Genomic DNA, 12,171 nt, shown 5'->3' with positions numbered 1-12,171 from the left:
ACAGACAGAGTGGGGGAGGGGCAGCGAGAGAGGGAGACACAGAATCCAAAGCAGGCTCCAGGCTCTGAGCTGTCCGCACAGAGCGCATCATGGTGCTCGAACTCACGGGCTATGATATCATGACCTGAGCCCGAACTCAGACGCTCAACCAACTGAGCCACCCAGGCGCCCCTCTGTGTGGCATATTCTTCATTTATTTTTTAGGGCTTAGCACAGCTGTGACTACATCATTCTCCCAAAACATCTTAATACCCAGATCCTGCCCTGGACTGTGAACTCCATGGGGACGGGGGCCCAGTCTTTCTCACGCATGCCTGACACAGTGCCTGGCACCTAGTAGATCTTGGTCCACATGTGCTGGGTGGATGCATTTATCCTCTCCTCCCGTGGTCCTCCCAACCTGGCTGACCCAAACCCTGAGGGCAGGCAGTAAATACTGGGAGCTCTGAACAAATGTCCAGGACATGTCCTGGCCTATGGTCCTAATTTGGGGGCTCCCTCGGTCTCTCCCATCCTTCTTCCTTATCCACCCTGGAGCGTTTGGCCCTGGCCTCTTGGCCCCCTCCCTGGCCTCAGTGCCCCTCGGGCTCTGCTGCTCTCCTCTTAGACGAGAGAGCTCCACTCCCAGCCTTTTCTCTGCTTCCCCTGGAGAGGGACTGGACATAACAATGAAGAATCATTCAGTGGGCTCAATGGCAGACTGGACACACAGAGGAAAGGATGCACGGATCTGAAAACAAAAAGTGGAAAAAAATGCAGCAGGACATCTGAGATCTGACAGTGTCCAATGGTGGAGCGTGCATACTAGTGGAGTCCCACCAACCTGGCCTGACAAAACGGGACTTCCCATCCTCCTGTTCTGCAGCTATTTGACTTGTTATTTTCTCCTTTGTAGCAACAGCAGTAACAAGGATAAGGATGTGGGGGCAAGAAAGGAATGGCATGTGGTTTAGGGGTTAAGAGCATGGGCTTTAGGAGACAATCCTGGGACTGAATCCCTCCTTGGTCACCTGCCAAATGTGGGACGTTAGGCAGGTCACCTACCCTCTCTGACCTTGATTTTCTCCTCTGTACCTACCTTGTGAGAATCAAACAAGGTAGCATAAGGAAAGCGCCCAGCAGATACTCTAGTCATGGTAAGTACTCAGTAAGTGCTTTTATTCTCATTACAAATGCCATGGTCTTACCATCATTTTCATTTATGCACATTCCTTTCCAGACTTGGTCTGTATTCAAATTTTTAAAAAATATTTTCACAATCATGATGCATTACCATTCAATTTATTCTCTTCAAAAAAAACTCAAACAACTTATTTGTCAATATTTAGTTTTTTACATTGCTATTAAGAGTTCATTGACATCATTTTAAAGAAGGGGGCTCTATAACCACCCCCCTGCATTTTTGGTGGGTTTACTTTTGTGTTTTGTTTGTTTCCTTCCCTGTGTTATTTAGCCCAAGCTCCCAGTGTGACAGGGGCAGGCAGGTTCTTGCCAATCACTTCCTTTTCCAGACTGCACCTGGAACTCAAAAAGGATCTGCATCCAGGCTCTGCTGCTAACTTGCCATGGGCTTTGGACAAGTTCATTGCCCTCCCTGGGGTCCCGGGTCCCTTCTTATCAACGACAGGCTCTGCCCTACCTATCTCACAGAGGCACAGAAGCACTGTTCAAACAAACATGTCTGCCATCATTGCCACTCATGAGCTAGAAACAAAGACACTCAAAGTCCTAAGTCCTCTTGGAGGCACTAGGTCGTACAAGCTTCCTAGGAAATGCCTGTGATAGTCATGTTCTCTAACAGGGTGTAGAGAAGGCACTTAGAAATTCCTGCTTAGGAGTAGTGGGGTGATGGGGCCCAGTGATCAAGTGAGCAGGGTTCAGACTCCCATCCCACCTCACTTGTAACACCTGTGCCATTGCTCATCTTAAACCTTGGGGCCTCCTCAGAGGATTTAATTGGCACCAGGTGGAAACCATTCACCTGGACCAATATACCCACTTTGCAGATGGGAAAACTGAGGCCCTGAGAGGTGAAGGGGTGTGCCGACCAGCACTGTTCTGGATGATCCTGAGTGAGGTGTTTGCAAAGCATCCCTGAAAGGGTGCCCTCAAGATCTGAAATGAGAAAGAACATAATTCTTCAAGGGAGATCCAGTTTGACCTAGCAGTACATTCTGGGAAATTTGACAAATTGTTTGTCTTCTCAAATCCTTTAAACCAGGATGCCAGTAGGAGGCTTGAACACTGCTCCAAGCGGTCAGGAGCTACGTATGACAAAATGAAGGTGAGAGGGGCTGTGTGAACCGTAACAAGTAAGGTAGGTAAAGCCCAGAGCTCCCCCGACTCACCTCACCTTGCTCCAGGAACAAGAGCTAGGTCTGAGGAGCTCAGGGAGAGAGAAAACAAATGACTCTTGCCTCTATGGTCCCTGGCAAATGCCTCTGGGAGGAAACAGAGTCTTCCTGCTGCCTGTCAGAATGGCTGACCCCCAGCCTGATCTCACCTAATTCAGCAGCTCGAGGGGAAGACACCACTCCCATCTCCGCTCTGCATCTCAAATGCACCAGGAGAACTGGTGCGGCTCAGAGGAATTGCTATTGATTTTCACTTGTGCAGCTGACCTAACAAAACCAATTCGTCAAGTGCTTGTCTGCCTGGCTGCTCCAGACACTCATCCTACCCACGTGCAAATAAATTGCACAAGCATCTACGGTGATTTGTCAAGGTCCAGCTGGGCAGGGGCCTGGATCCATGGATGGACTCCAGGCTAGGCTGGGTAGGATCAAGCCAGCAAATACCCCACTGCTGATCCTCTGTTGATTGGCAGTGTTCTGGGGGGGGTGGGGGGAGGCGGGAATCAGGATGCCTGCCAGCTGCTGCCACACTGTGAACCAACTGCCTGCCCACCCCCCACCCCCCCCCACCGGGAGGAGGTTTTGAGGAACTAGGTCCAAGTCCTTCAACAGGGCTTGGCAGTGACATCCTCATTTGTGTCTTCTGGTGTCTGACCCCCTGATTTTGGAGGATTTGATGGAGTGTACACACAACCAGGAAGTACCAAGCTCAGGTTTTGGCTGTTACTGGAAAGGCATCCTCGAGTCAGCTAAGAGATGGTGATGATACCACCTATGGGGGTCTAGGACCCTATAAAGACCAGGGGTCAGACTGAGGGTCTAATCCCTGTTCTCCTACTTCCTAGCTGTTGCCTGGGCAGGCAGCTTCAGCTCTCAGTGCCTCACCTTCCTCACCTATACCTCACCTACACTAGGAAATAGTACCTACCTCCCTGGGTGGAGGTCGCAGGGACTGAACGAGAGGGTACTGAAGGACCACAGGACCTCACACCTTTATCTCTTCCTTCCACGAGCAGGGACTGGATACTCAAGGGAGTGATGTGCTCAGGACCACACGGCAAAGCAGGGCAACATCAGGAGGGGTTACAATGAGACGCAAGCGCCAAAGGCTGATGAGAAGAGCGGTGATCATCCGGCTTTCTTGCTCTCCTGATGGTGGCCGTCACTGAAGAAAGGGATACAGGGGGAGCGGGCCATGGGCACATCATGGATCATTGCCTGAAAGGGTCAAAAATTTTATTTGCAGGCCTTTTTTGTTTTTGTTTTTTAAATTTACAGGTTTCCTGCCGTCCGGGGTAAAAGAGAAGTGGTGTCTTGCTGCACGAGGTTTGTGGGGCTTGCCTTGGGGCTCTGTCCCCATCCCTTTTGCCTGCTGGGGTTCTTCCTGCCCCAGGGGTTCTTCCGCTGTGGGATAAGGCACTGTGTGTTCTGCAAGAAGGCGCTCACGGCTGGCTGGTGGACGACGAGGCGGCCTTCTCAGGGGCTGCAAAGCTGAGGCTGTTGAGGGGTGGAGTTGAACTTGGGGCCCTGGCAGGAGGCCAACTGGTGAGGAGACCCAAGGCTATGGTAACTCAGCCCAGCAGGTCTGGTGCCGCTGCCTCCCGGCTGGCCCTGCCATGGCGGCCTCAGGATGGAATCATGCCTTTGCTTCTTTTGCGGTCAGCCATGGTTCTCCGGTTATGGTTGGCTCGCGTCGCCTTGTTGGCTTCCTTCTTCCTGCGTTCCTGGGTTGTCTCACGGTTCTGCCCGTGGCCCCGGGGGCTGCCGGCCACTGCCGTGGAGCTGTCGTGCCGGTACCTGAGGGAAGAACAACCCACCCCAGGAGATGGGAAGAGCTCACTGCCTTTCTCAGAGGTCTCTGGGAGAGGACACACGGCTTGGGCCAGGAAACCCATGTCCCAGCTTCCAGTGGGAGAAGAAATGGAGCCCAGCAAGGGCAGGGCTGTGGGGATTTTGGCCGGTCCTGTGTCTGTCTAGTGAATTCTCTTCTCTGAGCCTTGCCTCTGGATGGGTCCCTGGCTGAGGGAAGGACCCGCTGTGGGTTGACCACAGCCCACAATAAGGAGAGGAGGGCTTAGGGATGGGGATGGGCCTGTTTCTTCCTCTGTAAAGTAAGGATAATAACAGTGGCTACTTCATAGGGCTGTTGTGAGGGTTAAATTAATACACGTAAAGCACTCAGGGTTTACGTGTGGGCTTCCTAGGTGGTTGGCTGAGCCCTTCCCGGATGGGTCCCCTCCCACCAGAAACAGCGCTTTAAAATGCTCACCCCTTCCTGGCAAGGAAGGCCATGCGCCTGGCTTCTGCTTTCTCCCGCAGCACCGCTGGGTCCTGCACAAAATGGTCGGGCTGTGGAGGGGAAGGGAGAAAAAAAATCTAGAGTCATGAGCCTCTCTATTTCCCAAAGCTGTGGTGAGGCTGTGCCTGACTGGATCTTGTTGATGCCTCCATGCTAGGAGTGGGGGAACGCCAGGCTATGGCAGGGTGATACCCTAGAAGGAGATGCCCTTGCTTGGCCCAAGGTTTCCATTTGAAGCCTCTCTCCTCCGTCCCTCCCACCTCTTTTGTGATGGGGAGGCAGCTAAAGGGACTGAGGCTTCCTGCATAGGCATGATGGGGCGAGTGGACCATAGTTGGAGCATGGATGACAAATGGGGCTCAGGCCAAGATGGCCACCATGAGAGGCCACATAGGGTCTTGAAAGCGAAGAAAGCTGCCCCTGGGAGCTGACTCGTCCTCACTCTAGCACCACCACCAACGTGCTATGGGAGTACCCACTCTTTTTTTTTTTTTAATTTTTTTTTTAACGTTTATTTATTTTTGAGACAGAGAGAGACATAGCATGAATGGGGGAGGGGCAGAGAGAGAGGGAAACACAGAATCGGAAGCAGGCTCCAGGCTCTGAGCCATCAGCCCAGAGCCCGACACGGGGCTCGAACTCGCGGACCGCGAGATCGTGACCTGGCTGAAGTCGGACGCCTAACCGACTGCGCCACCCAGGCGCCCGACCACTCTTTTTTTTTAAGTTTTTATTTATGTATTGGGGGGAGAGCAAGAGACAGAAGGTGGGGGGAAGAGAAAGAATCCCAAGCAGACTCTGTGCCATCAGCACAGAGCCTGATGTGGTGCTTGAACTCTCAAACTGTGAGATCATGACCTAAGCTGAGATCAAGAGTTGGATGCTTAACCGACTGAGCCACCCAGGCGCCCCAAGGGAGTACCTTCTCTCAAAGACTATTTTTTTTGGAGGGGGAGGGGTCAACAAGCAAAGGAGCCTAGACTAGCAGCAGGAAAAACTGTGGCCTAAGGACCACAGATAGCTCTTGGTGGCCTGTACTGTTAACACACACACACACACACACACACACACACACACATGTACAACTGATAACATTTGAAAACTGGAAGATTTTACATAAAAATCCAGGCTGACCTCTTGCCTGGGAAGAAGGGAAAGCCCTGGAAGCCCTAGGCCTACATTTATGCTGAGGAGTCCCTTGGGCAGAGGGTATGTGTACTTCTGTTCCACTAGTCACAGTCTCCATCAGGACCCGCTACTCGTTTATGCTGGTAGCCTGGCCTGGACACATCTGAATTTGTCACCCTGGTGGGAGGGCATGAGGGGATACAGGGGGTCCCAGGGTGCCACTCGGGTTCAAGCTGAGCAATCCGGCCCTTATGTGAGGTTCTAGTTAAGATTTCATTTGAAGAAAAAGTTCAGCTGCTAAAAAATACAATTTGCAAACCCACCAGCCCAGATGACCTCCAAGGGCCCTTGGGCTCTAACACCTCTGTGACTTTAAGAACTGGCATCCTGAGCATGGTGGCCAAGAACTGCCTGCCCGTCTCTCAGCCCCCAGGCTCCTGGGCCTCATGAACCCAGCAGCTCAAAGGCTTGGCCCCTGAGCCTCCACTGAGTAGTGGAGGGGAGTTCTAAGACAGCAACTCTCCAAGTGGGCATCTCAGGCTTGAAGGAGCCCCTCTTCTCCTGGGCAGGGATGCTGGGGCTGCCTGAAAGCCAGCTGCAGGCAAGCAGGGGCACGGTGCTCCCAATCTGCCCTTCAGAACCACACCCTCCCCTTCATCTGCCACCTGCCAATGAGGTACCTTGGGAGCCTCGTCCTCAGCCTCCTCCTCCTCCTCCTCTTCGTCCTCTTCCTGCCCTTCTCCAGGCACTTTGGTTCTCAGCACCTGAGGGATGGTGAAGGGCCTGAGGGTTTAGAGAGAAAGTGAGATCAAAGACTAGATTAAACCTGGAGAGGGAGCCTCAGGGAGGAGGGAACCAGGCTGGGTGAGAGGGGGCTGTCAGGATGGGGATGGGCTCAGGCAGCTGGAAAAAAAACAAAGTGCTTTTCAAGCCAGCTTTGTTCCAGTCCCCGGACCCTCTGAGGGTACCAGAGTCTGATATGGGGGCTTAGCCAGAGCTGGGGCAGCTCTGCTTTTATCTGCATTGGGAAATCTCTGTAAGGTTCTATTGGGGAGAGTTTTCTGCAGTTAAAAAGAACAATGTAAAATGACTGCCTGAAACCAAATTAATGCTGCCCCACTCAGGATGGGTTGGGCCAAATGGCCAAGGGAGTGGCTGGGGGTGGAGGGAGCACTGGACCAGGAGTCAAGAGGCCTCGGTTTGGGCCCTGGCTCTACCACTGACTTGCTCACGTAATCAGGGCCTTGGTCTCCCCAGCTGTGTACACAAGAGGCTTTGGGAGAATCGCTGTGCCCCTGGGATTCCGCCCTCTAGCTGCCCTGCGGCCTCACCTGCGGCTGATGAGCTCATCATCCGAGTCAGCATCGTTGGCGCCCACCTGGTTGCCATCGTACGTGTCATCGTACTCGTCCTCATAGTCATCCCCGCGATAGGGCAGGCCCTCACCTGGCTGCAGCGGCACCTGCAACAGCAGAAGCGTGGGGCCGAGGGGCCCAGGGCTGGCCGATTCTCCCCCACCCGGCGAAGGCCCAACGGCCTGGGGCCACCTACCTCCTCCACCACCACGCTGTACTGCTCGTAGCGCTGCCGCTGTGCCACCACCTCCCGCTTGTCGTTCAGCAGGCTCCGCGTGTTCTCCTCCTTCCTGGAGTTGCGAGGGGACAGCGCAGAAAACTATGAGGCTTTGAAGGCTGCAAGTGCCAGGGTCCAAAGCACCACGGGCTCAGGTTGGCACAAACTGTGACAAGTGGTATCAAACACTGGCAGGGGTGTGGGAAGGTGGGACTCACCGCTCGGAGTGCCCACGTGACCAGGTCCAGCCACTTTGGGAGGCATTCCAAAACAGTTGTTGCAGTGTAAAATGTGCCCGCCCTTTGGCCAGGAAATTCCTCTTTGAGGCACCCACCCGAGGGAAACGCTGGCCCTGAGCATTAAGAGGTCTGATCCGGAATTTTCTTTTCAGTGTTGTTTGTAACAGCGAAAAATAGAAAACAACTAGTGTCCATCACAAGTGAAATGGCCAAATGATGTGTCACATCTTTATTACAGAACGCCAGGCGGCAGTTATCAAGAATGACATTCAACTGTTTGTGCTGATGCAGAGAGAATTCTAAGACTTATTCCCAAGGAAAAAAGCAAGCTGCAGAAAAATGTATATGGTATGATCCCATTTGTATAAAAGACAGAAAGCAAGCCAAACAAGCTGTTCCTATGAGTGCATATAATTTACATAAGTCAATGCACAGAGAGGGCTAGTTAAGTCCCCCACTAAATGACAATGGTTACTCCTGGCATTATTTGAACCTTTTAGAAAACAAAAATTTAAGAAAGACAAAGGCCAGGGGCACCTGGATGGCTGTCAGTTAAGCATCCGACTTCAACTCAGGTCATGATCTCATGGTTTGTGAGTTTGAGCCCCACATCAGGGTCTCTGATGGCAGCACAGAGCCTGCTTGGGATCCTCAGTCCCTCTTTCTCACTGCCCCTCCCCTGCTTATTCTCTCTCTCTCTCTTTCTCTCAAAAAATAATTAAAACAGGGGCGCCTGGGTGGTGCAGTTGGTTAAGCGTCCGACTTCAGCCAGGTCATGATCTCGCGGTCTGTGAGTTCGAGCCCCGCATCGGGCTCTGGGCTGATGGCTCAGAGCCTGGAGCCTGTTTCCGATTCTGTGTCTCCCTCTCTCTCTGCCCTTCCCCCGTTCATGCTCTGTCTCTCTCTGTCCCAAAAATAAATAAACGTTGAAAAAAAAAAATTAAAACAAAAAAAAAATTAAAACAAAACAAAACAAAAAAAGAAAGAGAAAGGCCGTATGTGACCTTCTAACTGAGCTCAGGGGAGCCACAGGGGACCCCTGGGGTGTGAGGGGCAAGCAGGGGTCCTGCCCTTTTCCTCCTACCCCTGCTTCCTCACGGTGACCTTCTATCTGTTCCACAGTTCAATCGTCTATGTCAGTTTGCATTGGAAGAAAAAGCCCAAAAGTTAAACTCCTGTTATATCACAGGTGAGGACCGTTGGGTGTGGTGGAGGGAAGGAGAGGGACCTGTTTGGGATCAATGAACTGTGGCGGAGCCTCAGTGGGGACTGAGGCCTCTTGACTGTGGCTTTGCAAATCTGTAGAAAAACCTGGCTTGTCTCACACATAGGCCTGTGGAATGTAGTTTCTAGCCCTGCAGGGGAAAATCAATATGAGATGCCAGGCAAGAAAATCCAGCTTAGCTGTGAAATCAGTTTTCTGGAATGTATCAAAGGTAGGGGGAAAAAAAGAAGAAGAAGAAAAAAAGAAGAAGAGATACAAAGTCATAGACAGCTTCCATTAAAATCTTCTATTAACTGGCTTTTGGTGCAGGGAGGGACAGGGGTCTGAGTCTCTCAGGCTATCTGCCTGGGAGCTTGGGGCAGGTCAGGATTTGGCTTCCTTCAGTAGTTTTTACTAAGGGCCTACTACGTGCCAGGGAGGGTACTAAGGCTGAGCTGGGGAGAGATTCAAAAAAGAGGAAGATCTGGATCTGTCCTCACGGAACTCACAGTCCAGTGAGGGTCGCAGGCAAATGGCAGCTAACATGAAATGTGCTGAACGGACGCAAGCATGCCCTGGAAACAAGACCCCCCTGGCTTAGGGGGTCTAGCTGGTGGGGGTGGGGGGAGAAGGGGTGGGAAATGGAGGCCCTGTGAGGTGGTGGTCGGCGGGGGGGGGGGGGGTGGTCGGGGGGGGGGGGCGGCATTTGATCTAGACCAGGGAAAATTCTTGGTCCACAGGGAAATTCTGTATGACGCCAGGAAAGGGGCCTGTGCCTGTGGCCCTGGCTCCTACCTGGCTCTCTTCACCAGGCTGGGTGGGGCTGGAGAAGAAAGAGCAAGTGAAGGGGGCCCGGGTGTTTAGTGCCACTGGAAGGAACACATCTACTCATTCCACATACATTTCCTGAGGGCCTACCAGGTGCCAGGGCCTGTGCTGAGCCAGGCGTCCAAGGATGAATGAGAAGTATCACTGTCCTTTCTGCCACATCCCACAGCTCCTGGTCCATCCAGTTCCTAGTTCTTGGCCCCACTGTGGGCCTCTAGTTATGTGGCTCCCTGGCAGGGCCAGAGAAGCCTTGCAAACTCCACCCACCCAGGGTCCTGGGAGAGGGCACAGGCAGGGACAGAGGAGCCTGGTGCCCTGGGCATCCCCATCCAGGGAGGTGCAGCTTTGGTCCCATGACCCCCCTTTGGAGCCAGGAAGGAAAAGAAAAGTAAGGGTCAAAACCAGCCAGGAAAAGATTCATCTGAGGCCTAAACTCCAGTCAAGTCTGGAAACACAGGCAACAGTGGCTTCAGAGATTTCTTCGGAGCAGGTGCTTCCTCAGGGAACCCAGGGAATGTGTGGGCTTCCCTGAAGCTGAGTCACTCTTCCCCTCCTCACTTCTTCCGGCCTATCCTTCAAGGCCCAACTCAAACTGGCCCTTAGGGGCGTGACTGCCACCTCTGAACTTCTAAGGGACCTGTAGAGGCAACAAACCCTTCCTTTTATAGGTAAGGAAACCCAAGAGGCAGAGCAACTTTCCCAAGGTGACACAGCTTCTACCAGCAGAGCCACAGTGCTAGAACACAGGTCTACTGACTCAAGTCTGCTGGGGTACTTCTTGAGCTGTGCGATCACAAGCAAGCTTCTTATCCTTGCCAAGTCTTTTTTTAAGTTTATTCATTTCGAGAGAGATAGAGTGAGCAGGGGAGGGGCAGAGAGAGTAGGAGAGAGAGAGTCCCAAGCAGGCTCTGCACTGTCAGCGCAGAGGCTGATGCAGGGCTCGAACTCACGAAACACGAGACCATGACCTGAGCCGAAACCAGAATCAGACGCTTAACCGACTGAGCCACCCAGGTGCCTCTCCTTGCCAAATCTTAATTCTGCATCCCAGGGATGAAATAAGATGACGACTAGAAATGAACCTGGCACATGCTGGGCTCAACAAAATGAATCCTATTTCTTTTTACTGCAGGACTTATCAGAGCCTTTAATGTGCTAATGTGCTCTGTGACTCACCAAGAAGAAAGTGCACAGACTTTTTTGGCCATAGAGCCTGTTTTGAGGGAGAACACTCATAATCTTCCAGGGTACCACTGTTCAGTCCAAGGAATTTATGGGATCCCACCTTATACACACCGCCTCCTTCATGTAGCTATGATATACCTGCAGCACATGTGCTTGGCCTCTACCCAACAGCCACCCTCTACCTCACCCCCACTCCTAACACACCCTCATTTGGTTCAGGTCTTTCCACCTTTCCCCCTTCTCCTGGAGCCCTAGACCTTGGCCCTGTGACCCAGTTCCCCACTGAGATGTGAGTGGAGTCTGGAAACTTCTGGGAAAGGCTTCCTGGTCTGTAAGAGAAACACAGGAAGACCTGGTCCAGACTTCCTCTTGGCACTGTCATTTCTGGAGGTCATAGCTGAAACAGCTGTGGCCACCCAGTGGCTTCGAAGGAACTAGCTCGCAGAGATGGAAAAGATGTATCCTTGATGATGAGGCTGTACCACAGGTTAACCAAACCTAGACAGACCTACCTTGCAACTCCCTTTCATACAAGGGACAGGTTTCCCTATTACTTGAGCCACTGAGTGCATCCGATCTGATTTAACCCATACACACATTGTAACTCAAGTGTGACCTTGTGCTACTTTTCTCATGTGCCCCTTGACTGCCCTGCCCAGATTAGGACAAGAGTCCCTATGGAGGCCCTTGTATGCCCCACCCCGGCATCTCTCCCACTCTGTCACTACTTGTTTAATGGTTTAAATCTTTCCCATAGTCTCTGCATCGTTTGAGAGCGAGGCCCGGGTGCCCTGCTCACCTTGTCTCCCTGGTATCTAGCACAGGATCTGGCACTAGTAGATCACTTAATAAATATTTGCTGAATTAATAAGTAAATAATGAACACATGAATGGAGGCTTTGCCTCTTTGCAATCCCCAGCCCCTGAGCTACCCAGCACAAGGAGTTCAGTAAACATTTGCCTCCTAGACTTTCCACCTGGCAGCTTGTAGTGCCCTAGGAGCAGGGCCCGGCCCTCCTCATCTGCCTCTTTCTCCACAACAGAACCTGCAGAGGGTCATTCAGACCTGGAACAGTGGCCACGGATGCAGGATAACATCTCTTGCCTGGGATCTGGGGATGTCGCAACGTGTGTGACTAAGCAGTTTACAAATGCTTCCTGTCCAGCCAGCCAGATGGCTTTACAGCTGCCCTGCGCCCGCTCCCCAAAGCCCTCAGCCAGCCAAGCTTCCAGCACGGGGCCCTCACCGAAGAAGCAGCTTGTAATTCTGCCACTGGGGCTCCTATCGCAAGAAGGGGGCAGGTCCCCCATTGCCCTTCTCTGAACCTTGCTGTCTCCATATATACAATGGGGGGAGGGGAG

At 52.5% G+C, this 12,171-nt stretch overlaps 1 protein-coding gene across 3 annotated transcripts in view; it reads right to left on the bottom strand.

The window, feature by feature from the left end:
- Positions 1-1,131: 1,131 nt before the first annotated feature.
- Positions 1,132-12,171, bottom strand: part of ASCC2 (activating signal cointegrator 1 complex subunit 2) — a 43,386-nt gene continuing 32,346 nt past the window's right edge. For 2 of the 3 annotated variants that reach the window (XM_006938572.5, XM_006938573.5), the window contains 5 exons: positions 7,333-7,426; positions 7,113-7,243; positions 6,462-6,564; positions 4,624-4,703; positions 1,132-4,151 (listed from right to left, as the gene is read on the bottom strand). In XM_006938572.5, the coding sequence (XP_006938634.1) occupies positions 3,980-4,151; positions 4,624-4,703; positions 6,462-6,564; positions 7,113-7,243; positions 7,333-7,426 (580 nt within the window). In that variant the 3' untranslated portion in view covers positions 1,132-3,979. The remainder of the gene's footprint in view (positions 4,152-4,623; positions 4,704-6,461; positions 6,565-7,112; positions 7,244-7,332; positions 7,427-12,171) is intronic. The other variant, XR_006587598.1, reaches the window with a different exon arrangement.

This window comes from Felis catus, chromosome D3, assembly GCF_018350175.1.
Source record: "Felis catus isolate Fca126 chromosome D3, F.catus_Fca126_mat1.0, whole genome shotgun sequence".
Lineage (NCBI taxonomy): Eukaryota > Metazoa > Chordata > Mammalia > Carnivora > Felidae > Felis > Felis catus.
The sequence above is the reverse complement of the archived record's forward strand: the minus strand, read 5'-3'. Positions and strand labels throughout refer to the sequence as shown.